This window comes from Aedes albopictus, chromosome 3 (genome assembly GCF_035046485.1).
Source record: "Aedes albopictus strain Foshan chromosome 3, AalbF5, whole genome shotgun sequence".
Taxonomy (NCBI): domain Eukaryota; kingdom Metazoa; phylum Arthropoda; class Insecta; order Diptera; family Culicidae; genus Aedes; species Aedes albopictus.
This window is the reverse complement of record NC_085138.1, coordinates 183,432,984-183,458,966: the sequence shown is the minus strand read 5'-3', so window position 1 is coordinate 183,458,966 and position 25,983 is coordinate 183,432,984. Positions and strand designations below refer to the sequence as shown.

The window sequence follows — 25,983 nt, the reverse complement described above, 5'->3', positions numbered from 1 at the left end:
GGGGGGGGGGGGGGGGGAATTTTCTTGACTCCCTGGGCATAGTGTATTATTGTACTTACAAATTCATGCAATGGCAGGCAAAGAAAGCCCTTCAATTAATAACTGTGGAAGTGCTCTAAGAACACTAAGTTGAAGAGAGGCAGGCCAAGTTCCGATGCGAACGTCGAGCCATGAAGAAGAAGAAGAAGCCTAATAGGACAAATTATTCCGATTACTCCCCCATACAGAGTTGTATGGCAGAGCGTTTCCATACAAACATTTTAGGATTTTCATACAAAAAGCGTCACGAAGGGGGGAGTAAGAATAACGATTTTAGCGTTACGAAATAAATGGATGCCGCCTTGCCACTTCAATTTGAAGAAGAGAGAGTCGATGAGGAGTTGTTGACAAGGAAGTTGATCATCTTGTTTTCTCCATTTTTGAAACACAATCTAGAAAGATTAAATTTAATCTTTTGTATTTTTTTTTACATTTTCTTCGTGTTTTGAACCACCGCTCTAACAGAACAGTGTTCCCATCTGGCAGTCCCGACTTGTCATCATCAGGGATAGTCATCATTAATCATCGCGTTTGGTTCGTTCACGTCATTCGGATTGCTTGCCTGGCTGCATCTAAACAAAAATTAGCGTTCGTTCGTGTTTTCAGAGCTTCTGGTCGCTTTTATGTGAAATTTCCGCAGGTAATCGGTTTTGTGAACAGTGTCTGACCGGGAACAATGAGTGATGGCGACAAAACCATGTACGGGACAACGTTGTCCCTGGAATCGATCAAGGTAATCGCGGAAAGTATCGGTGTCGGCAGCCTCCCGGATGACGCCGCCAAGGAACTGGCCGACGACGTGTCGTTCAAGCTCAAGCAAATTGTGCAGGATGCGGCCAAGTTTATGCACCACTCCAAGCGGATGAAGATGTCCATTGCGGATATTGACCACTCGCTGAAGGTGCGAAACATTGAGCCGCAGTATGGTTTTGTGTCGCCAGATTTCATCCCGTTCCGGTTCGCATCCGGTGGAGGGCGAGAGTTGCATTTTATCGAGGAAAAGGAAATCGATCTGGCGGATGTTATCCAGACGGCACCGCCGAAGATTCCATTGGATATAACGTTGCGAGCGCATTGGCTTTGCGTGGACGGAGTTCAACCCACGATTCCAGAGAATCCTCCACCATTATCGAAGGATCTGCAAGCACTGGATTCGGTCAATCCAGTTAACAAACTGGACAGGGCACACCTTAAAGACACAACCGGCAAACCGGCCATCAAAGCTCAGAAACTGAAGAACGTAGAAACGGTCCACGTCAAACAGTTGGCCACCCACGAGCTGTCCGTCGAGCAACAGTTGTACTACAAGGAGATAACGGAAGCTTGCGTAGGGTCAGACGAGGCCCGGCGAGCGGAAGCACTACAATCGTTGGCTTGCGATCCGGGACTGCATGAGATGCTGCCGAGGATGTGTACATTCATTGCCGAGGGTGTGAAGGTCAATGTGGTGCAGAATAATTTGGCACTGCTGATTTACCTGATGCGAATGGTCAGGGCACTGTTGGACAACCCGGCGCTGTATTTGGAAAAATATGTAAGTTACAAAACTATCACTCTTATATGAAAAACATAGAATTCGAAAAATGTAAAGTCTTACCTCCTGAATCACTTGTTTTAGATTCAAAAAAGCCCATTCAAAATTTGATCAAGTCTTGATAAAGTTTATATGCAGAAATCTTAAGCTTTCGATTTTTGCCACTAGGTGGCGCTGTAAACATTGTTTGTAAATGACTATGCTTGGAGAAATCCGGGTAGGAATCCCAGCAGAAATTTCTGACAGGATCCCATCAGGCATTCCTGACGAAATTCCAAGACGATTTCTCGAAAGACTTCTCCAGCAATTCCTCTAGGGATGCTTGCTAGGGTTCCTCTGGAAAATCCTCCTAAGATTGCTCCAGCAATTCCTCAGGTTTCCTCAAGGAAGTACTCTTGAAGCTCTTTCAGAAACACCTGCTATGAATCCTGAGAATTCCTCTCGAAATACATCCAGTAAATAATACTGCTGGGATTCCTTCTAATAGAATTTCTTAGGGAATCCTCACTGAGCTACATTTAGCTAGTAATTTCTGTTGTTTGTATTAATGTCTCTCTCTCTCTCTTCTTGGCGTAACGTCCTCACTGGGACAAAGCCTGCTTCTCAGCTTAGTGTTCTATGAGCACTTCCACAGTTATTAACTGAGAGCTTCCTCTGCCAATGACCATTTTGCATGTGTATATCGTGTGGCAGGCACGAAGATACTCTTATGCCCAAGGAAGTCAAGGAAATTTCCTTTACGAAAAGATCCTGGACCGACCGGGAATCGAACCCGTCACCCTCAGCATGGTCATGCTGAATACCCGTGCGTTTACCGCCTCGGCTATATGGGCCCTGTTGTTGTATTAGGGGTAGGCGGGGCATTATGGACACCCTAAGGTTTTTGCCATCTTTACCTGGCAAGATGTCAAAAAAGTTTAGTTTTTTGATACATGTATCCTTTTAAAGTCTATTTAGCATCTATTGCATAAGAATGCTCACGATGAAAAATGATTTATCCACTTCAAAAAATGTTATGAAAAATGTTATTTTTTCATGACTGTCTTCAAGCATACGGGGCAGAATGGACACCCCCATGGGGCAATATGGACACCATGAGACTTTTACGAATTTCGTACATTATTTACACCTATAAAGTCATTTCGTTACAAAACAACTATTTTGGTTGAATAATACGCCGAAGTAGCTCATTTTTGTTCAGTTAATTTAAATTCAGGCTGTTTTGGATAAAGCTTCGTTTTTGTCGGCATGTACAGCTGTGCCTAGAATAACTATTTTCCACTTTTGTCGTTTTTTGACCAATTTTTTTCACCCTATGTCTACTATAGTGAACATTTAACCGGAAATGTACCGAAATCGAAGAATTTGGTTGGTTTGTGATTTAGCTTATATTTTTCCCTTGCCGCTTCTTTCAAAAAGGTGAGTGTCCATTTTGCCCCGGCAGCAGAAGATATTTCCAAACTTGATTTTTGATATAATAAAGAAGAAAATATAAACATATTAAGCATGTAGATACAGCAAAACTACTTGCATGTGTTCTAGAAATATCAGGTTTTAATCGACCTGCAATAAATTAATCACTAAATCTTATTTTAGATGGTGTGAAAATTATAATTTCCATGCTCAAAAAACGGAGGACGCAACTTTTTCGTGTAAAATCAAGTATAATTTTAATTTCGAATGTTTCTTTCCTGAAACTACGTTTTAGACAAATGGACTATATTCTCCATTCATTAAAAGTTTAAAAAAGTTCGCATATTTCAAAATATTGAGGGTGTCCATTCTGCCCCGGGTGTCCATAATGCCCCGCCTACCCCTAATGTATCTTAAATGAATTTGTATTGTTCTCAGCTGAAAGGTAAACCAAATCTCTGAAATGTAAGTGTAAATATTAAATGTAGTAACGTTGAATTCCAGAAATAAATTTAATTGAAATTGAATTGATTGCAAACATATTTTCAGCAAGGATAGTTGTAATTATACCTCTTGAGAGGCCTCCAGCAATTCCTGGAGGATTCCTTGCAGTTAATGCATGGGAAACCCAGAGAAAAAAAATCTGGATGATTCGTACCAGAAATATCTAGACTCTAGGAGGAAACCCAGTAGCAGTCGTAGAGCAATGCCAGCAGTAGTTCCTAAAATAATCTCAAGAGAATTCCTAGTAGGAATTACTAAACTTTTGGAGAAATCCATGAATAAACTAAAGCAGGAAGAGTGCTGAAATGCTGAAAGAATCCTATCAAGAATACCTAGTTGTAATGACAGAAGAATTACACAGCGTAACAAAAATTAACTTTTGGTCTATCTCAAGAGCAAACTTATGTGTCTCTGACAGATTTTGGGCCGCTGAATCCGAATCCGGGCTCAGATTTGCTCCAACACGTCACAATTTTGAGCTATACCTCAATTTATAGGGTAAAATATGCGGTTTGGGCTTTCTTGACTGCAAATCATTAAGCATGGAAATATTTTTTTAAGCAATCAAAAGGTTAATTGGTCGGCGTTAAGTCAGAGAGGACCATGTGTCTTTTACTTAATTTCTAGAAAAACGACTTTAAAGTTTGCAACTCTATAAGTTTCAAGTTTTTCAACAAATGTTCCTGAATTTTTGCTATAAATCATAAAGTGACCCATCTTGCCCCGCACTTTTTTCACGGCGCAAAATCGATCACTTTTTAAAACTGCTTGTTTAACATCATATTTTGTTTTTAATGAACTTTTTATCGACTTTTAGCATAGCTAACTAGTGTATTAAAGAGTAGCGGACGAATACAAACCAATACGATTTGTATTTACAATGTTATGGTGATCCATCCTTAGGTGACCCATCTTGCCCCACCCCACCCTAATTAATTGAATTTAGTCCACTCTGACTGAACGGTTTTTGGAAAATCTTCAACCAACTACATTTCACACTCAAGTTCTTACATGTTTGATGAAAAAATAATGCACAAGTAGGACAAAAGTTAATAGGAGTGGTGTATAATGTGAGCAGGAAGTTTAGATTTTCATATTTCTGTTATTACAGTGTTGATTACCATTTTCAATTTTTATATTCAGTCAGAGTGGATCAAGTACAACAGTTCAATATCACATGAAAGGTAGTCAATTAATGAGCTATTTGAGAATTCTTAACTTGAACATTGAATAGCTAACAACTTTTGAATGTATTTTCATAATTCAGCACGTTTTTGAAATATTGTAGTTACACGGTTCATAATAATTTATTCAGAGGACTGGCATTTTTCAAAATTTCGTTCAGACAGAGTGAACCAAGTACACAATTGTTAAATATTCGGTAAAATCAATTTCTTCATGAAACGGGTATTGGTACATTACAATATGATGCCCAACAGCTACTGAACAAACATATTTTGATTTGGAAAGGGTTACGAAGAATAAGGTAATTTCAACTATTTTTCTTAGAGACACACGGTCCACTCTGTCTGCACGTGAAATGCCCCAATATGCTTCAACACGATGATCTGTAAAATACGATATAGACCATGATAAAATGGAATTTCACGTGCTTTCTTGATCAATAATCATCAGAAAATGCGTTAGGGAGTCATACGATTTGGAAACGTATCACATTTTGATGATAAACTATTTTATTTATTGGATTTTAACCAATACATATTTTTTCTCTCTTGACATCAAGCATATGGTCCACTCTGACTGTACACTATTATCGATTTTTGCAGTTCAATCAAAAGATAATTGTGCTATAACTCTCGTTAATTGTAACATTAAGAAAATTGGGCGAATGTTCCAAGTAGCCTAAGTAATTCCTGATCAAATGCCCTTAAAATTTAATTTTCGTCAATTTTGTTACTTGGTCCCCTCTGACTTAACGCCGACCAATTGGTCAATTAACATCTAAATTAACGACTCATGCAAAATATTTCGTTTTACCAAATCGAATTTGATAGTTTAAAGCAGTGGTCCTCAGCCTTAGTGTCTATGCGGGCCAAAATAAATTTTTACATGGAGACTGCGGGCCGCAAGAATTCAAAATTCATTTTGAACCAGTTTCATTAAATCTTCGATAGAATGCCGATCTACAAATACCCCTTTTCTCTGAAAGTCTGTTTCCAAAATTCACCATTTCTTTAAAAAGAGCTGTCGCTTACCACAAAATTTAGTCAAGGATCAATATTGTATGTTGCTTTCATAGAAAAAACGTGCTGCTAACTTCCATTTGGCATTTCTGAATCATCGCGACGAATCAAGAACCACCTCTGTTTGTGTTAATGAGATCGGAGAAACGTCAGACTCCCGCCTGCTGATTGGCTGGCGACGACTCTGGCGATGGTTTCACCCGCGACGGGTTCAAATCGTCGCGTTCGGTTATTCCCCCTTATCGAACGCGACGAATAATATTTCGAAACAAAAACAATGGTCTAAGTCAATTTCAGAAATAATAATACTAATTCAGTTGAGCTTTGTAGAAAATATGTATTGTAACAAATCATAAAAAAATAGAAAAATGTTATATTTGGTTATTCAATGTTTCAGCGGGCCACATTCTGACATACTTGAAAATCAGTTCGCGGGCCGCAATAAATCACCTCGAGGGCCGCAGTTTGGTGATCACTGGTTTAAAGCACAGAGAACAGACATCCAGGCTAGAACAAATTTCATTCGGAAAGTTGTGTAAGGATTTGAATCTTTACTTGAGTAAGGTTGCAAACCAATACACGATGACAACACTAATGCCACCAAACACAATATTGCCACAGTCAGTGGTGAATTGAAACATTTCAAGTGGTGATTTAAATTAGTATGGGAAATTAACCGATTGCAGCGCCCCGCTATTGCCACTTGTGTTGCCGATTTCAAATGGCCGTTAGGGGGCGTCCATAAATGACGTAGCTTTTTAGAGGGGAGGGGGGTGTTTGTGATTTTGTGACGAAGTGTGACGATAGGGGGTAAGGGTTTATGATATGCTACGTAGCTTCCTACTAAGTAAGCCTATTGAAAAAAGTATTTCGTATTTAATAAAATTTTTACTTGCATTTAGTATCATTATCCAGTAAATCGAAAAAAAAATTATTTTTTTTCATTAACATCAATGTAAATAACCAAAAAATGAAGATTAAAGGCAGCCTCAATTAACCCTAAAAGGGATACCTTCATGGCCTCAGTTTTGTCACCTCGCTGAGTGTGTTCCATGAAAGACGAGCTCTGAAAGGCACCTGGGGTCCAATGGACCCCAAGTATCCCTTTTAGGGTTAATAAGACATGCAGCTATCGGATGCAACAACTGTATCTGAGAAAATGGTTTTGAAATCCTGCATAAAGAATAATGTATTGTGTTTGCAGACAAGAATCAATTTCGCTCAAATGCTTCTCACGACCAATAGTTTGTTGCTTGCTGTAGAGCACTGCACGCAGCTAAGGTTGCAAAGGAATTTTTTTCATATTGTTTGGGATTATGGCATTATTTCAGGAGCTCTTTTCTACAGGACTTCCTAATGAGCTCCTCTAGCAGCTTTGTAAGGAATTTTTCATGGTGTTCTTTATAGGTTTTCCCAACAGGAGAAGGATAACATTTCCACAGTAATTCCTACTGGGAAACCCAGGAAAAAAAAAGACTTCTGAAAACATTCCAAAAGGATCTGGAGAAATCTCAGAAGGACTCCTGGAGGAATTTGGAACGGAAATCATAGAGAAATTTCAAAAGAAACTCCGTGAGGAGTCCCTTGAGCAGTTCTAGATGGAACATTAGGAAAAATCTTGAATAAGCTCCTGGAAAAAGAGATATTCTCAGAAGGAACTCCTGGTTTAACTTCTGAAGAAAACACGGAAGAAATTTTTGAATGAATACCGGAAGAAATCTCTGAAGGAATCCCAAATGTTATTTTAGGAAATCCCGGAAGATTATCTGGACATAACTCCTGGTGAAATATAAAAAAGAAAATGCTGGAGAAATTCCAGAAGGAATAATGGGAGGAATCCGTAAAGGGATTCCTCGCGGAATTCTAAGAGAATGGAAAGATGCCGAAAAAAGTTCCTGGAGGAGTTCTGGTAGTAAAAATCCTGGATAAATCCTAGAAGGAAGTCCATGAGGAATTTCAGAAGAATCTAATTCCTGGGAGGGCTTTTAAAGACCGGTGGGGTTTCCTGCCGAGATCTCGGTATAAATATCTTAGTGAATTACTGAAGAATATCAAGAAGGAATTCCTGGAAGAATCCCGAAAGGAACTTCTTTGGGAAATACACAAAAAAGTTCTTATGGAATCTAAAAAAAAAATCCAGTTTAAATCCCTGAAGAGATGCCCGAAGAAACTTCTGGTGGAAGAAAGAAGAAGAAAACCTTGTAAGAACTCTTGAAGCAAACCATGGATAAACTTTTAGAAAAACATTAGAAAACAAACTGCTTGGGAAATCTCAGAAGGAACCCCTGAAGGAATACAATAATTGGGAATTTTCAAATATGGAATCCCAAAGGAAATTCTTGGAGGAATTAAAAAGGTAGAAATTCTCAAAACGGGATTCCAAAAAAAAAACCCTTGAGGAATTCCAAAATGAACTGCTGTAAGAGTTTTAGAAGAAACCAATTTGATATTTTGAAGAGATTTATTAGTGAGCAAACTAATATCTTCGGAAGAGCTCAGGCTAATATGGTATTTAACTATGTTGGAAGCATCAATTTCCTGTTCTTCGGCATCAAGCAGAACGATAGGTGGTTTATTGAGTCATTAGCTTTGGTGATAATCTCCACTGGTTGTACCTATGGTCTGGATGTCGGCGATCTGCTCCTGGCAGTCGGCAATGTTATTTTGCTATTGTTGTTTTTTTTTTCATAATATTCTGTTTAACAGAATGAAATCAGAGCTAAATTTGAGTTTTTTTTTTGTTTTTTTGACATGCTTTTTTAAGGGGGGTGGGAGGGTGTTCAATAAGCTACGTCATTTATAGAGGGGGGTATCTGAATATGTGACGAAATGCTACGAGGGGGGAGGGGGTATTAAAAATCGCTTAAAAAAGCTACGTCATTTATGGACGACCCCTTAAACTGCCCCCACTCACATAACAGTCCCATTTGCAAAAAGTAGGAATTGAGAAAACAGCGTTTGAACTTGGACAACTCGTTCCCATATAAAACTTTGAAAAATCGTCATAACTTGAAAAATATTTCGATCATCTCGAAACTTTCACAGATTGCTTTGCACCTGAATACAGAACTGTGAAAAATATTAGGATCACTAAAAAATGTTCAGTTTTGTGTTGCATGATACAAAAATCCATGATGGGACTGTTATGCGGGTACTTTGAATATGGGACGCTCATGATTTGGTATTTTTTCCGCACATTGACATAAAAATCCGCAATTTTTATTATGGGGTTTGAAAGTACGTTGAAAATGATGATGATTCCTTACGTTAACTCAAAAGTGATGAAAAGTCTAATGGGACAGATATGTGAGTGGGGGCAGTAAATTCCTTACACAGTTTCGGAACTGGACTTGGATGTCTGTTCTCTGTGTTTAAAGCGATTTATGCTAGGTACGATATGAGCCTCTGTACGAATTTGCCCTGTCGTGCTCACTCCCACAGAAAATTTGAAAACACCGCGCACAGTAAAAGTCACATTTGACTTTTACTGTGCGAACTGTTTTCAAATTTTCTCTGGGAGTGAGCAGTACCTACGCCAGATTCGTGCAGAGGCTTATTTACCATACAAGTCACCCTCCAAAAGTTGCATGCAAGTTTTCATACTAAGATAAAATGCTTATATCTATCAAATTTGATTAGCTAAAACGAAATATTTTGCATGAGTCGTTAATTTAGATGTTAATTGACCAATTAACTTTTTGATTGCTTGAAAAAAAATATTTCCATACTTAATGGCTTGCAGTCAAAAAAGCCCAAAATCGCATATTTTGCCCTATATTGAGGTGTAGCTCAAAATTGTGACGTGTTGGAGCAAATCTGAACCCGGATTCGGATTCAGCGGCCCAAAATCCTTAGGAGACACATGAGTTTGCTCTTGAGACAAAAAAATGTTGCGCTGTGTTATTTGATTTTTAGCGCTTTCATCTCGTATGCTCCTATACACAGGGAAAAATTTCTACTCATTGGCTAAGTTGGTCTTACTCAGATATTACGTCTGTTACGTCTGTTTATCTGTGACCATCAGTAGGTCGGCTCTAGAGGCACGTTCTCCTCCATTTGGGAAATTTGTGCCAAGGGGGTGTGACCATACTGTTTTATTTCATTTTGTTCATTACTAGAAATCTTAAAAATGTTAAGAAATCGTTTGGCATCTTTCGACTGCCTCGAGAACTAAAATGCCCAAAAGATAGGAAAGACTTAAGTCAAATGACAAATCGACAATGATTTTTCATAAGGGCCTAACTGACTTGATCGATTTCTCTTCGTCGACTCTCTCTTTCGCTAATAACTTGATCAAAACAAACATCATTATTCTTTTTGTTTCTATAGGGCACTGCACTGTTTTGATTTTGTATGGGATTTTGACGTTTCGTGGCCTTGCTGTTTACAACATTTCTGTAAGAGTGAAAGAGAATGAGATAATTTCATGCACTGCCCTATAGCAACATGTAGTCGTCTTCTTCGCATTTCAACCAAAAAATCTTTGGAAAACTTAATACACATTCTGTGATAACACAAAGAGAGGATCGATGAAGAGAACTCGAAAATGTCAGTTAGGCCCAAATGAAAAATCAATGTCGAAATGACTTCCAAGTGAAGCAATCGCTATTGAAGAGATTTCCACAGAGAAGCAGACGCCGCACTTCGGCCGCTTTCCATCGATCATCTTTTTAACGGTTGATTCAAATTTTCGGTAGTTGGTCAACTGACCAGTGACCACTCGCGGCACTGGCATCGTTTTTATTCCTGTTTGACGTTTGATCACTACCGCCACCTAGTGATGGCCCGTCCAACCACAGTACGTTTAGCATTGGGCGGTTATGCTCGCATATCAGGCCAAACATTTCAATAGGTCCTATCTGCATTTGAGAGGCTCTCTTTGTTCACTTTCTCTTTCAAATATTGCAATTTTGGGCGGGGATATGCGCTTCGAAAAAAACAATAATTATTCACGGAAAATCTGTATTTGCGACTTGCTCTTACAATATGCTCTAGACTGAATGCAAACGACACCGGAAACAGACCAACAATATACTGTCTTGAAAACAATATTGTGCGATATCGTTGTGACGACCCGAGCAAAATTTCTAATCGATTTCTTCTCTATGCTTACAGCTCGGCCATCCTACATCTATCGACCTCGATAGAGTTACCAAAGAACTAATGCTCAACCTGGTGACAAAACAAAATAAGATACTGTCAGTTCAAACCACGCATCAAGCCTTCGTAGATGTTGAAGATAACAAAAATATTGAATAAACGCTGTTATGAATTATTCAATGGCATACTAGCAAGGAAGAATCAGTTCTCGTCAGGAAATCCGTGAAACTCTTCTTCTGATTCACCATAAAATTCCGGTTCGGAATCACTAGCTACTGACGGACTTTCAACTCTTGCCTTTGTATTACCCTGGCATACACCCTTCTTATATAGACGCAAGTTGAGAGGATCAAAAGTTCCATCGAAATGTGAACTAGTCACCTGATATCCTTCGAGATCTGAAACTATATAACGGTTATTGTTCAAAACCTTCTTTATCTGGTAAGGGCCTTTGAACTTCGCTTTCAACTTGTTGTTCGCGCCTTGTACCTTTACAGCCCTGATTACAACTAGATCGCCTTCATGATACCTTGTGTTATTTTTACATTTTTCATCGTGCTTCATTTTGTTATAGTCTTGTAAGGAACGGATTTTTGAACTTGCCTCTTGACGAATGGTATCTAAGTTTCGATTTTCCTCCTCAAATCCTTGCATGAATCTTTCCAGGTCGGACGCAACATATCTTCTTTGCTTGATACCGAAAAGTAGTATCGAAGGGACATTATCTATTGACCGATTATATGAATTATTAAGAAGGTGTTCTGCTTCTCCTAAAACCTTATCCCAGCATAACTTACGCTCCTCTACCAATTTAGCCAACAGGGGTACAAGAGTACGATTGTATCGTTCAATTTGGCCGTTTGCCTTTGGGCAACCAGTCGCGATTAAAGTATGTACAATACCGTTTTCCGAACAAAACCTTTCGAATTCAGATGACGTGAATGCACTACCACGATCAGATATAATACGCAAGGGTGTTGAGTAATTCTGATTGTAAGAACGTAACGCCTTGATTACTTCTTGTGTTTTTGTGGTTTTAGTAGCGAATAATTTGATGAATTTGGTAAAGCCGTCAATAATCGCAAGTATGTGAGCATTCTTCTGTTTCGTTGTTTCAAGAGGACCAAGATGGTCAAGATGAATAGTAGAAAATGGCAAAGTTCCTTTGTCTAGGTTTTGCAAATAGCCATCATACCGTTTGTTTTTCGGGTTATATGATATACATGTGATGCAGCTTTTACCGTGATTCAACACCTTTTGCCTCATATCAGGAAACCAAAACATACGCTTAATCTCTGAACAAACCTTGTCTACACCGAAATGACCCATGTTGTTGTGGAATCGATACAAAACGGATGTTTCCATGGCTTCAGGAATGTAAAGCAACAGTTTCTGTTTTTTATCCTTTCTGTAAACAATGTTGTCTCTTACCTCGTAATCTTTGAGTTTTCCTGATAGAATATCAGATTTAAGCATTTGAACCTTTGAGTCATTAATTTGGGCAACGTATAACGAGTTTGAAAATAAATCGTCTTCGGGTAGATCATCCACTGCCAATATCATACTACGGCTTAACGCATCCACATGCTTCATGCGTTCACTTGAACGATGAGCGATGACAAAATCAAACTGTTCAAAATAAAAGCTCCACCGTGCAATTTTGGCATTAACTTCTTTCTTTTCCAAAGTTTTCTGCAGGGCTTCACAATCGCTAACTACTTTGAATTTCATGCCGAAAAGATAGTTTCTGAACCGTTTGAGAGCGTAGACCAAAGCCAGAGTTTCTAGCTCGAAACTGTGCAGCTTAGATTCTGCATCAGTTGTCTTGCGACTGAAGTACATAACCGGGTGCAACTGATTGTCGTACTCTTGCCGCTGCAATAGTATACCACCGAAACCTGCACTGGATGCATCCGTATGTACTTCTGTTTCAAGAGATGGAGAATAAATGGCTAAAACCGGTCGCGAGGTTAGACAACTTTTTAACTCTACGAACGCGTCTACGTGACGTTTATCATACACAAATGGGGCATCCTTCTTAAGCAGTTCATATAACGGTTGAGCAATCTTATTGAAATTCAATATAAACTTACGAAAGTAGCTAATTAAACCCATGAACCGCCTTAAGGCGTGCGCGTTAATCGGTTGCGGTATTGACTGAACTGATTGCACATGATGTGCACTGGGCGTGATTGCATTATGAGAGATATTATATCCGAGATAGTCAAGAGCAGTTTTTAGAAAACAGCATTTGTTCAATTGTAACTTCACGTGATTATCACTCAATCTAGCAAGAACCGCTGCAAGAACCTCATAATGCTCTTCTAAAGTGTCAGTACTGATCATGAAGTCATCTATGAACACAATAACCGTGCCAGATGCAATGAACGGTTCTAATACTTTCCTTATATACCACACAAACGCAGCAGGGGAATTCGCAAATCCAAAAGGAAGTTTGTTGAATTCATATTGGCCACCTTCTACTACAAATGACAAATACTTTTTCGAATTTTCATTCACGTCCACATGGTAGTAACCGTTTTTTAAATCAAGTGCTGTAAAATATCGCTTATTACGAAGCTTTACGATGAGGTCATCAATCACGGGCATAGGGTAGTTGTCGCGAATAACAAGCTTGTTCAATGGTCGGAAATTAACACACATACGAAATGTGTTGTTCTTTTTCTTGACTAATACAACCTTACAATGATCATCAGCGTTACTTTCACGTATTATACCTTTGGCCAGCATGTCCTGCACTATTTTCTCTAGTTCTGTATTCTCGTAAAAACTTAAACGAGCTGGTCGCTGAGTATAGGGCTTGTATTCTTTTAGTTTGACCTCTACGGCCATTCTAATAGGTGGTTCTTTTGGTTTAGGCCGAAGTGTATAATTTTTAGCAAAAATCTGTTCAATTCTAACTTTCTGCTGGCGGGTTTCGTCTGAGTCGCCTACGTCGAGATCTTCAATCTGTTCAACTTGATCTATTACACAAAAGGTGCTGTCGAGTTCCCCAAAGGCATTTTCCATCAATTCAGTGTTGTAATTTGCTTCTCGAATTTCGCGACGGAACACTACTCCACCGATGCCATTGCCATTGATAAAATCCCGACCGAGAATGATGTCAACATTTGCTTTCATAGACGCACTGGCCATTACTAGTACATTAATCTTGAACACCCGATCTTCAACGATAACAATGGTCTGAAACGAACCTTGAACCGACAACCGCGAGCCACTAATACCGAATACTCTACGTTTACATTCGTCGTAGTCAAAACCAGGTGGCAACATTGATTCTTTAATAACACTTACCGAAGCTCCTAAATCAACAAGCGCGTCCGATGAGCGGCACCGGTCCCCTAGGATCATCGTTACAGGCAGACGACTGCCTTCATCCACCTCTAGGAAGTAGGCTTCTTCTGTAGAATGAGCTTCACCGGTTGATTGTTCTCCTTCCAAAAACCGAATGTGTGCTGGTCCAGACTTTTGCAGCAGCTGCGATGTTGAAGTTGCACAGTTGGACGATTCATGGCCGACCTTTCCACATTTGGAACATCTTGACTTCTTCGGCGTCTTGGGACAGTTCACTGACAGATGACCCAATTCGTTACAGTTGAAGCAACGACGAACGAATGGTATTTTGAGGCTGTCTTCACTGTCCGGTGCTGTGGACTGTCTAACGGGAAGCAACTTCATTTCCTTCTTCATTGGTACAATCGGCTTCGGTAGAACTGTTTCACGCATACGCACAAACCGTTGAATACATGATACAGCATCGACGCATCTGCGAGGATCCTTACTGATCAGGTGCTCTTGTAGTTTGTCGTCATTGATATTCCTCACAACGTACGTAATAATAGCTTCTTCAGACAGGTTTCCTTCCTTAGCTATCCTTTGTACATCGTACACAAAGCTTTCAGCGTCCTCATCCTTTCCGCGAACACGGTTCGCTAGCTTGAAATGAACCTCTGCCTCATTCGTGTATCCTGGAAACGCCTGTAGAAGTAACTGTTTGAATCGGATCCAAGATAGGCTTCCCTCGTCTTGAGCCTCGAACCATTTCCGTGCCGTTCCCGTCAACCTGGTGTGGGCATAATGGAGACACGACCGCGAAGTCCATCCGTAAGACTGAGCATAACCTTCAATCTTCGCAATCCACCTGGCGCTGCTTTGCTTCCCATCGTAGGCTGGAATTATGCGTTCCACTTCCAAAGGATGTAGCAACGTTTCTCTTCGCCGCCCGGCCGACCGATCGCCTCTTTCAATCCGTTCTGCAGATAGAGTGTTCTGGGACGCATAGCCCGTGTTCGATTCTTCGCATTCACTGGATACTTCCTCCTTCTTGATGTGCAGTGCCGCCATTTTGGCCGCTGGACGAACCTGCTCAAACGTGTCACGAGATACCTGCTGTGTCGGCGACGGATATCGCTGCGTTGATCCCCGGGGGGCGTCGGACGTGCTGATTTTCGGAGCACTCCTTCTTTTGATGAACTGTTTTTTCCGTCGAACAACAGTCTGCTCAGATTCATCGGCCGACTCGTCAGAAGACATTGCTGCAACTCAAAATGGCGGTGTTTCGGCTGCCAACACAAACTCCAACTTCAGATGTTTTCTTTCGAAGGCACTCTAGAGCTAATGTTTTCCGCGATATTCACAAAAACGTGTTTTCACTTCCGTAATCCCACTTCTGAACTTTGGGCGGGGATATGCGCTTCGAAAAAAACAATAATTATTCACGGAAAATCTGTATTTGCGACTTGCTCTTACAATATGCTCTAGACTGAATACAAACGACACCGGAAACAGACCAACAATATACTGTCTTGAAAACAATATTGTGCGATATCGTTGTGACGACCCGAGCAAAATTTCTAATCGATTTCTTCTCTATGCTTACACAATGTAATGGTACAATTTTCAACTATTTTTTGAGTACAAATCAAAAGACGATTTTTTTGACCACCGTCCAATGCAAGGAGACAATCATAATACAAATAAACAGCTGAGATATTAACGAAAGAAAGAGAATCCAAAGAGAGCCTCTTTTCTGCAGATAAGACCTTTAGACATGTTTGGCCTGATATGATTATTTTATTCGAATTAAATAAAAAAATGAGTCAATCATTATTTTTAGTAATATAATGTTCAAATTAATTTCTCCCTCAGCTTCATGAACTTATTCCATCAGTATCCACGTGCATAGTATCGAGACAGTTATGCATGCGACCAGAACTGGACAACCATTGGGCCCTGCGAGATTTTGCTGCCCGCCTCATGGCTCAGATCTGCAAAAACTTCAACACCTCCACTAACAATCTACAAACCCGTGTCACCAGATTGTTCAGCTCGGCACTACAGAATGATAAAACGCCACTCTCGTCGCTGTACGGAGCTTTGGAAGGCCTATCCGAGCTGGGGACCGAAGTCATCAAGGTTTTCATCATTCCTCGGCTGAAGTTCATCTCCGAGCGAGTGGAAGTGCATCTCCAAGGAAGCAACATCAGCGCCACGGATAAAATTGCCGCCGGACATATCCGGGCCATGCTACAGAAGGCATGTTCTCCGGTACTGAAGACGCTGAGAAACCCTCCGGATGTCGTCGAAGAATACAAGTTAGTAGCTTGCATTACTTTGATGAACATGCTTCTAAATATATTTGAAATTCTCTTCCAGGAAAGATTACGGTTTCTTAGGCCCCACGCTGCATCAGGGGGTTATCAAGGCTCGAACAGCTCCCCCACCCACGCCAGCCAGCACCAGTGCCAGTGCTTCGGCGGCTAATGTCTCGCTTGTTACGACTACATCCAGCACCCCGGCTCGCCCTCAAACGCCCCTGGCCGGCACTAGCAAGCCTTCATCTGCGATCAGTTCCGGTCCGCTACAGAGACAAACTTCGCAGGGTGGCCCATCGACAGTGGGAGGCCAACAGCAAAAGTTTGTCATCGTTAGCCAACGTCAGCAGACGCCGTCCCCATCTCAAGGTAAGTGACCCTAAAAGGGTTCATTTCTTAGGAATAGTTTCACGAATGCTTCTACTAACACCGAACAGTTCCTAACTAATCCTCATTTTGGGTAGTCTTTTCGATGGTAAAAACGTGTATTGTTCGCCGGATTGCTATCAACTTTCTTCTACTGGACCACCTAGATAGGAATAATTGTGCTTTTTCCTTTCTTTTAGAAATCGATGAATATTTTTGTTAAAAAAAATGGATCAACGCTTGCCAAAGAATATGCCATGCGATCAAAGTACACGAATTGGCGGAAAGGATATGGCGTTCCATAGGCTTATTTAGATTTTTAAAGTATACATTAGGAATACTGATCATTTAATCAGTATTAGTATAAGAAAGTACGCAATCGGGTTTGAACAACAAAAGTTTGCTGCCTGTGGTTTGGCTAAGGCATTGGAATAAATCTGGTTAGGCAAATTTTACTAGGATCCGAACATCCGGAACACAATGCTTATTTAGGGGCTGTCATGCAATGAAAGACAAAGAACGTTGATGTTGGCTTTTTTAAAGTTAATATCTTTGCTACAACACGTTGATACCCGCTCAAAACAATACTTTTCATATAGGCCTTTTAAGAGGGGGACTCGCTACTGTGCAGTGCTGACTCTAGATGTAAGGAACGCGTTTAATAGCGCCGGTTGGGCGGCAATTGCCGATTCGCTCTTGCGTCTGAGGATTCTCGGATGTTAGTTTCAACATCGAGTACCGTCAGTGTACCAGTAGCCGCTCATGACCCAATAGCCGCTCACTGTTGCAAAAATCAAGTTTTCACGCATAAATACCCCCTTTTCGTTGCTGATATTCTTGGACAATATAAATTATATGAAAGCAAAGCCATTTTATGCAGTATTTACCAAATAACATAAATTTTAAAAACAAAACAGTAGAATTTTTTGAGCGGCTATTGGACCCAAAAAAGCTGTAGGAAATTTTATGTGTTCCAATAACCGCTCACGCAAAAAATACGTGAAAATCGTAAAAACTGTCGATTTTAGTACACAGTGTATTTGATCACTCTTATACACTCCCGCTGAATAGGAAAAAATAATTGTAAAAACATAAAGTTGCAAAAATAATTCACTTTTCCGCAAACGTCTATTTAAAAGATGGCATACATTTGTCCGTGAGCGGAATTAGGACCACTTTGGTCTCATACAAATTGTAATAAAATCATGTTTTTATGAAAAGTTCTACATAAGTCTTGTTTTGTATCTGATTGTACTTAGATTGAACTAACTTAAAATGCAAAAACATTACAAATTGGCTTAACAGTTATTTAACAGATGATGTTTTTCTGCAAAACTGGCCTTAGATGAGCGGAATCTGGTACCCTGATGGTACTGGTTTACGACACAGAGTTGGATCGAAAGTGCTTTCACATAACCTCAGGGGTCCCGCAAGGTTCCATCCTAGGTCCGGTGTTATGGAATGTCATGTACGACGAGGTGTAGTGTTTGAAGTCCCCAATGGAAGCGGCAATGCTTCGGCAAACCTGAGCGTCTGTTCTCCAGGAGGAACGTCTCACAACAGTGTCTGATCCCCATGTTAGGGGCGGCTGATCTACGTCCGAGTGCCAGGGAAGGACTCTAAGCTCAACTGTGCACTATGGTCCTCCGCAAAGTAGGGCGTTGGTGACAGGCCCTACGAGCCAGCCGTAAAAAAACATTATAACGGAAAATCAGCAACAGAATAATACTAATAGAATTTGCGGCTGTTCGAATTCGTATGAAGTTGATCATCAATATTAACTTCTTTTCTCGATCAGCCTAGATAGCTGTGTAGTGTCGGTAGCGATTGTCTCAATTGGCTAAGAATAACACTACGGACCGCCTGTTCCGGTGGTAAGAATCCACCAACAGGTGACCCCTAATTCATGGTGTGATGCGGCTTTATGCTTACCGTGCCTAGGAATGAATGGCTTGGGGGGGGGGGGGTCTAATAAAAACCTAACCGCTAACGGAGCCTGTGGAGCACCAGGGCGCCCTCCACAGTATGTAGCCCTTACTGCGCTAACCGGAGCAATGGTGCAGTGGACCTTGTGTTTCTCCGAGACAATCAGCTGCCCTTCTTTAGTCTCACTTGAGGCTAAATAAGGGCGGGATTATGAAGATGTTGTTAATTAGTTTAAATTTTCACCTATATGGTTTCGCATTATGCGATTTACACAGTGTATTCTGTATATCCTCGCCTTTGGCGTTTTCCAATCGATACCGATTTGGTTTTATTGTTGCTGTTCTTTGTTGTGCTGTTGTTGCGAAGAGTTTAATCTTACCTAGTTTGGGTAGTGGCTACGGTTAGGATAGCTCAGATCAATCTTCAGCATAAAAGAACAGCAACGATCAATCTTTGCAGACTTATGCAAAATGGTACAGCCCAAGTGGCCTTGGTACAAGAACCTTACTTTTATAAGGGAAATTTCTATCTAGGAAACCTTGTGAACCCGGTGTTTGCCACTTTCAGTAAACATGAAATGGCAAACTCGCGTGTCATGCCTCGAGCCTGTGTGCTTGTCAACAACGCAATAGTTGCTACATTCATCTCTGAACTAACCACCAGAGATGTATGTGCTATCACAATTGATGTATCAGTTGGAAACCTCAACAGGAAATACGTCTATTGTTCTGTGTATTTACCACATGATGAACCATCCCCTACGGATGCTTTCAAACAAGTCATCGCATACTGCACTTCAAAAGGCCTTCCGCTAATTGTTGGCAGTGATGCTAATGCTCACCATATCATCTGGGGCAGCTCAGACATTAACTTGAGAGGCTCCAGCTTGATGGAGTACTTAAGTAGTACAGATCTTGCATTACTTAACATAGGCAACCGCCCAACCTTCATGGTATCTGCTAGAGAGGAAGTGTTAGATATAACGCTTTGCTCTAGCAGAATTAGTCACGAGCTGACCAATTGGCATGTGTCAGATGAAGAATCTTTATCTGACCATCGCTATATCTTTTTTGAACATGTCAATGTTACTTCGCAAACATTGCGTTTCAGGAATCCTCGGTCAACAAACTGGGATCTTTATACTGATTTGGTTGCAGCCAAATTTCATGGATATTCACCATCCATTGACACTCCAAGTGATTTAGATGATGCCGTTGATACTACAACGACCTTCATCATGGAAGCTTTTGAAGAAGCATGCCCTCTACGGTCTGTGAAGATCACAAGAGGAACCCCTTGGTGGAACTCTGATCTGGCGAAACTCAGGAAACAATGTAGGAAGAGTTGGAACAGACGACGTTCGGCTGGTTCGGAGGCTTTCAGGTCGGCTCGCAAGGTCTACAGGAAAGCTCTCCGGTCTGCTGAACGATCCGGCTGGAAAAACCTTTGTACAAATGTTTCCAGCTTGAGTGAAGTCAGTCGGTTAAACAAAATCCTTGCGAAATCTAAGGATTTCCGGGTGAACGAACTTCGTTTGCCAAATGGCGATCTGACTTCCTCTGATGAGGAAGTTCTGGAATGCTTATTCAGCACACACTTCCCTGGATGTGTGGATATTACATCTTCGGATGATCCTGATGTCTTTTCTTGTAGTTATGATTCTTTAGCTTCGGCTCGGAGTATTGTAACTATAGAATCGATTGAGTGGGCTCTTAATAGCTTTGCTCCTTTCAAATCTCCTGGGGCAGATGGGATTTATCCTATTTTGCTGCAGAAGGGATTTGATTATTTCAAACATGTTTTGAAAAAACTACTTGTTTGCAGTTTTGCTACAGGGTATATTCCCAAAACCTGGAGGGATATTACTGTAAAGTTTATTCCGAAAGTGGGTCGTGCGTCGTATGAAGAAGCAAAGACCTATCAGTTTGACCTCTTTTCTTCTGAAATGCTTAGAACGCATTGTGGATCATCACATCTGTGATGTTCATCTGGCCAACGTGCCTCTTCATGTGAACCAACATCCCTACCAATCTGGTAAGTCCACTGTGACTCTTTTACACAAGGTTGTTTACGATATCGAGAAAGCATTCGCTCAAAAACAATCTTGTTTGGGTGTTTTCTTAGATATCGAGGGTGCCTTTGACAACGTGCCTTTCGATGCCATATTGGAAGCCGCACGGAGTCATGGTATATCTCCATTGATTTCCAATTGGATTCACCAAATGCTCAAAAACCGATATCTCTTCTCGACATTGCGTCTAGCAGGGATTAGGAAATTGAGTGTTTGTGGATGCCCCCAAGGGGGAGTCTTATCACCGCTTTTGTGGAATTCCGTAGCAGATACGCTATTGAGGCAACTCAATAATAGCGGTTTTCCTACTTATGGTTTTGCCGACGACTACCTAACATTGTTAGTTGGTATGTGCATCAGCACCCTTTTCGACCTGATGCAAAACGCCCTTCAGGTAGTTGAGGGTTGGTGTCGCCAATATGGCCTTTCGGTTAATCCGAGTAAAACATCTATTGTTCTTTTCACGGAAAGGCGAAACCGTAATGGCGTTCGACCTTTGCGTCTCTTTGATTCTGAAATCGATGTGACTGAACAGGTAAAGTACGTTGGAGTCATTCTTGATTCCAAGCTTTCCTGGACACCTCACATTGAGTTCAGAATCAAGAAAGCTTGTATGGCCTTCGGGCAATGCCGGCGTACTTTTGGTACAACTTGGGGTCTAAAACCCAAGTATATCAAATGGATTTACACAACTGTGGTTCGGCCAATATTGGCTTATGGATGTCTTGTGTGGTGGCAAAAGGGTGAAGTGAGAACGGTCCAATCAAGATTAGGCCATCTCCAAAGGATGTGCTTAATGGCGATGTCTGGAGCGTTCTCCTCAACTCCTACGGCAGCGCTAGAAGTTCTCTTTGACGTTGCCCCACTACACATTCATCTCAAACAAGAAGCCCTTTCTTGCACTTACCGGTTACGGGTACTCGGTCTACTAGAGGAAACTCCTGTGAACCGCAGTTCAACACACACCTCGTTGTTTCCACTTTTGGTGAATTGGGACAAAATTGTCCTTGCTCCAAGTGATCTTACAATTGCTTGTAATTTTCCATATAGGACATTTTCCACGAAATTCCCTTCCCGGGAAGAGTGGACATCTGGTTATCTGGAAAGAAGTATTTCAGACGGCATCGTATGTTACACTGATGGCTCCCTTCTCGAAGGTCGAGCAGGTGCTGGTGTTTATTCTCGTGAGCTAAGGCTGTATCAGTCTTATTCACTTGGTAGACACTGTACCGTTTTTCAGGCCGAAATCTTTGCTCTTATGTGCGGAGTGCAATCAGCACTTCAGCAGCACGTAATGGGCAAAGTAATATACTTCTGTTCAGGTAGCCAGGCTGCTATTAAAGCACTTGCTTCGGCCAACTCCAGGTCGAAGATAGTTATCGCTTGTCGAACTCAAATCGAGGAGCTGAATTCAGCAAACGCTGTTCACCTTCTATGGGCACCTGGTCATTCTTCCATCGCTGGAAATGAATTGGCTGATGAGTTAGCTCGCTCTGGAGCATCACATGACTTCATTGGCCCTGAGCCAGCTATTCCGATATCGAAGTGTTGGATTAAGCTTCAGATTCACAACTGGGCTGTCACTCAACACAGACAATATTGGAATAGTTTGGAGTCATGTCGTCAAACCAAATTGTATAGTGCTGAGCCATCTCTACGGGTGGCGAAGTATCTAACTAATCTGTCTAAGCAGAATTGCAGCATTCTGGACAAAGCATTGACTGGCCACTGCCGACTCAGCTATCACATGGCGAATATTCAGCAAGCTGATTCATTTGCCTGTGATAGCTGTGAATCCGATTATGGAACTTCGTATCATTTGATATGTAACTGTCCAGTTTTCGCGCAACTGCGTTTCCGAGTATTCGGTAAACACTTATTAAGTGAAACTGACTTCAGAAACCTGAATCTTCAGGATATTCTGTTGTTCTTAACCCGCTGTGGTAAAGAGCTATAGGCTCTCTTTCGCTTTATGCGTTATTACAGTGCCCTTTTCAGGGCGCTGTTTGAACCCATTGTGGTACGCTTGTGCGTTAGTACCCTCTTCCAGGGTATTTTTCCTATTTCCCTACCTGTCCCTATCCCCATCCAAATCCTTTTTCCTTCCTTTTCCCTCAGGTAGATGATGAAATAGGCTGTTATTTTGGCGATGGCACAAATGTCCCAAATGGAGGATAACGTGCCTCTGGAGCCGGCCTTCTGATACCTGATGGTCCTCCGCAAAGTAGGGCGTTGGTGTCAGGCCCTACGAGCCAGCCGTAAAAAAACATTATAACGGAAAATCAGCAACAGAATAATACGAACCGAGACCAACGGCAATGACCCCAGCGAATAAAGGACTTGCGATTGGAAACTCGGTACGTGGAACTGTCGATCTCTCAACTTCATTGGGAGCACCCGCATACTCGCCGGTCTACTGAAGGACCGCGGGTTCGGCATCGAAGCGATGCAGGAGGTGTGTTGAACAAGATCCATGGTGCGAACGTTTAGTTTAGAGCTGAGACGTTTAGAGGTAATCATACCATCTACCAGAGCTCTGCGGCAACACACGTGAGCTGGGAACAACTTTCATCGTGATGGGTGAGGCGCGTGATCGGATGGTGACCGATCGACGAAAGAATGTGCAGGTTGAGGATCAAGGGCCGATTCTTCAACTTCAGCATGATAAACGTGCACAGCCCACACTCCGGAAGTACTGATGATGACAAACACGCATTTTTCGCGCAGCTCCAACGCGAGTACGATCGCTGCCCAAGCCACGACGTCAAGATCATCATAGGAGATTTAAACGCTCAGGTAGGCCAGGAGGAGGAATTCAGACCGACTATTGGTAAGTTCAGCGACCACCAGCAAACGAATGAAAACGGCCTACGACTCATTGATTTCGCCGTTACCAACACAGTCTCCCTTATCGTTACGTTATCCCTTATCGAGATCACCACAGCAGACGAAATCTCAAATCGACCACGTTCTGATTGACGGACGGCACTTCTCTGACATTATCGACGTCAGGACGTATCGTGGCGCCAGCATCGACTCCGACCACTATCTGGTAATGGTCAAACTGTGCCCAAAACTCTCCGTCATCAACAATGTACGGTACTGGCGACCGCCACGGTACAACCTAGAGCGACTGAAACAACCGGATGTCACCTCAGCATACGTGCAGAATCCCGAAGCCGCGTTGCCAGACGATGGCGAGCTCGATGAGACCCCTCTAGAGGACTGCTGGAGTACAGTGAAAGCAGCCATCAACGACGAAGCCGAGAGCACCATCGGGTACATGGAACGGAATCGACGGAACGAATGGTTCGACAAAGAGTGCAGAACGGTTTTGGAGGAGAAGAACGCAGCGAGGAAAGTAATGCTGCAGCAAGGGACCCGACAGAACGTGGAACGTTACAAACAGAAGCGGAAACAGCAGACCCGCCTCTTTCGGAAGAAAAAGCGCCGTCTGGAAGAAGCGGAGTGTGAAGAAATGGAACTGCTGTGCCGTTCCCAAGAAACACGGAAGTTCTATCAGAAACTCAACGCATCCCGCAACCTTCGTGCAGCGAGCCGAAATATGCAGGGATAAAGACGGAGGCCTCTTGACGGACGGACGTGAGGTGATCGAAAGGTGGAAGCAGCACTTCGATTAGCACCTGAACGGCGTGGAAAACGTAGGCACGGGAGCCCACGGCAGCGGAGGAAACGACGACGCCAGTGCAACGGAGGACGGAAATGAACAAACTCCCACGCTGAGGGAAGTTAAGGATGCCATTCACCGGGTCAAAACCAACAAAGCAGCTGGTAAGGATGGTATCGCAGCTGAACTCATCAAGATGGGCCCAGAAAATTTGGCCACCTGTCTGCATCGGCTGATAGTCAGGATCTGGGAAACCGAATAGCTACCGGAGGAGTGGAAGGAAGGGGTAATCTGCCCCATACACAAGAAAGGCGACCATTTGCAATGTGAGAACTTCAGGGCGATCACTATTTTGAATGTTGCCTACAAAGTGCTATCCCAGATCATCTTCGCTCGCCTGTCACCTAAAACGAATGAGTTCGTGGGAAGTTATCAAGCCGGCTTCATCGACGGCCGGTCGACAACGGACCAGATCTTTATCGTACGGCAAATCCTCCAGAAATGCCGTGAATACCAGGTCCCAACGCATCACCTGTTCATCGACTTCAAAGCGGCATACGACAGTATCGACCGCGCTGAGCTATGGAGAATCATGGACGAAAACGGCTTTCCTGGGAAGCTGACTAGACTGATTAAAGCAACGATGGACGGTGTGCAAAACTGCGTAAGGGTTTCGGGTGAACTATCCAGCCCATTCGAATCTCGCCGGGGATTGCGACAAGGTGACGTACTTTCATGCCTACTCTTCAACATCGCTCTGGAAGGTGTGGTGCGACGAGCCGGGCGCAACAGCCGGGGAACGATTTTTACAAAATCCGGTCAATTTGTGTGCTTTGCGGACGACATGGACATTATCGCTAGAACATTTGGAACGGTGGCAGAGCTGTACACCCGCCTGAAACGCGAAGCAGCAAAGGTCAGACTGGTGGTGAATGCCTCAAAAACAAAGTATATGCTGGTAGGCGGAACCGAACACGATCGGGTAGTAATGTTACGATATACGGGGATACTTTCGAGGTGGTGGAGGAATTCGTCTACCTCGGATCCTTACTGACGGCTGACAACAACGTGAGCCGAGAAATTCGGAGGCGCATCATCAGCGGAAGTCGGGCCTACTACGGGCTCCAGAAGAAACTGCGGTCGAAAAAGATTCACCCACGCACCAAATGCACCATGTACAAAACGCTAATAAGACCGGTGATCCTCTACGGGCACGAGACATGGACCATGCTCGAGGAGGACCTGCAAGCACTCGGAGTTTTCGAGCGACGCGTGCTAAGGACGATCTTCGGCGGTGTGCAGGAGAACGGTGTGTGGCGGAGAAGGATGAACCACGAGCTCGCTGCACTTTACGGCGAACCCAGCATCCAGAAGGTGGCCAAAGCCGGAAGGATACGGTGGACAGGGCATGTTGCAAGAATGCCGGACAACAACCCTGCAAAGCTGGTGTTTGCAACTGATCCGGTTGGCACAAGAAGGCGTGGAGCGCAGAGAGCACGATGGGCGGACCAGGTGGAGCGTGACTTGGCGAGCATTGGGAGCGGCCGAGGATGGAGAGCGGCAGCCACAAACCGAGTATTGTG

At 42.4% G+C, this 25,983-nt stretch overlaps 2 protein-coding genes across 4 annotated transcripts in view; one reads left to right on the top strand and one right to left on the bottom strand.

Annotated features, from left to right (window-relative positions):
• Positions 1–580: 580 nt before the first annotated feature.
• The window catches only part of LOC109398865 (transcription initiation factor TFIID subunit 6), a 28,190-nt gene continuing 2,787 nt past the window's right edge, over positions 581–25,983 (top strand). For 2 of the 3 annotated variants that reach the window (XM_029862862.2, XM_029862861.2), the window contains exons 1-3: positions 581–1,573; positions 15,964–16,409; positions 16,471–16,778. In XM_029862862.2, the coding sequence (XP_029718722.1) occupies positions 716–1,573; positions 15,964–16,409; positions 16,471–16,778 (1,612 nt within the window). In that variant the 5' untranslated portion in view covers positions 581–715. Of the gene's footprint in view, positions 1,574–15,963; positions 16,410–16,470; positions 16,779–16,975; positions 17,212–25,983 lie in introns of those variants that run through there. The other variant, XM_029862863.2, reaches the window with a different exon arrangement.
• LOC115260084 (uncharacterized) lies at positions 10,602–15,684 on the bottom strand. The gene is made up of 2 exons (XM_029860957.2): positions 14,110–15,684; positions 10,602–10,866 (listed from the first exon to the last, which is right to left on the bottom strand). Exons 1-2 carry the CDS (start codon positions 15,346–15,348, stop codon positions 10,855–10,857), a joined length of 1,251 nt encoding a protein of 416 aa, XP_029716817.2. The 5' UTR covers positions 15,349–15,684; the 3' UTR covers positions 10,602–10,854.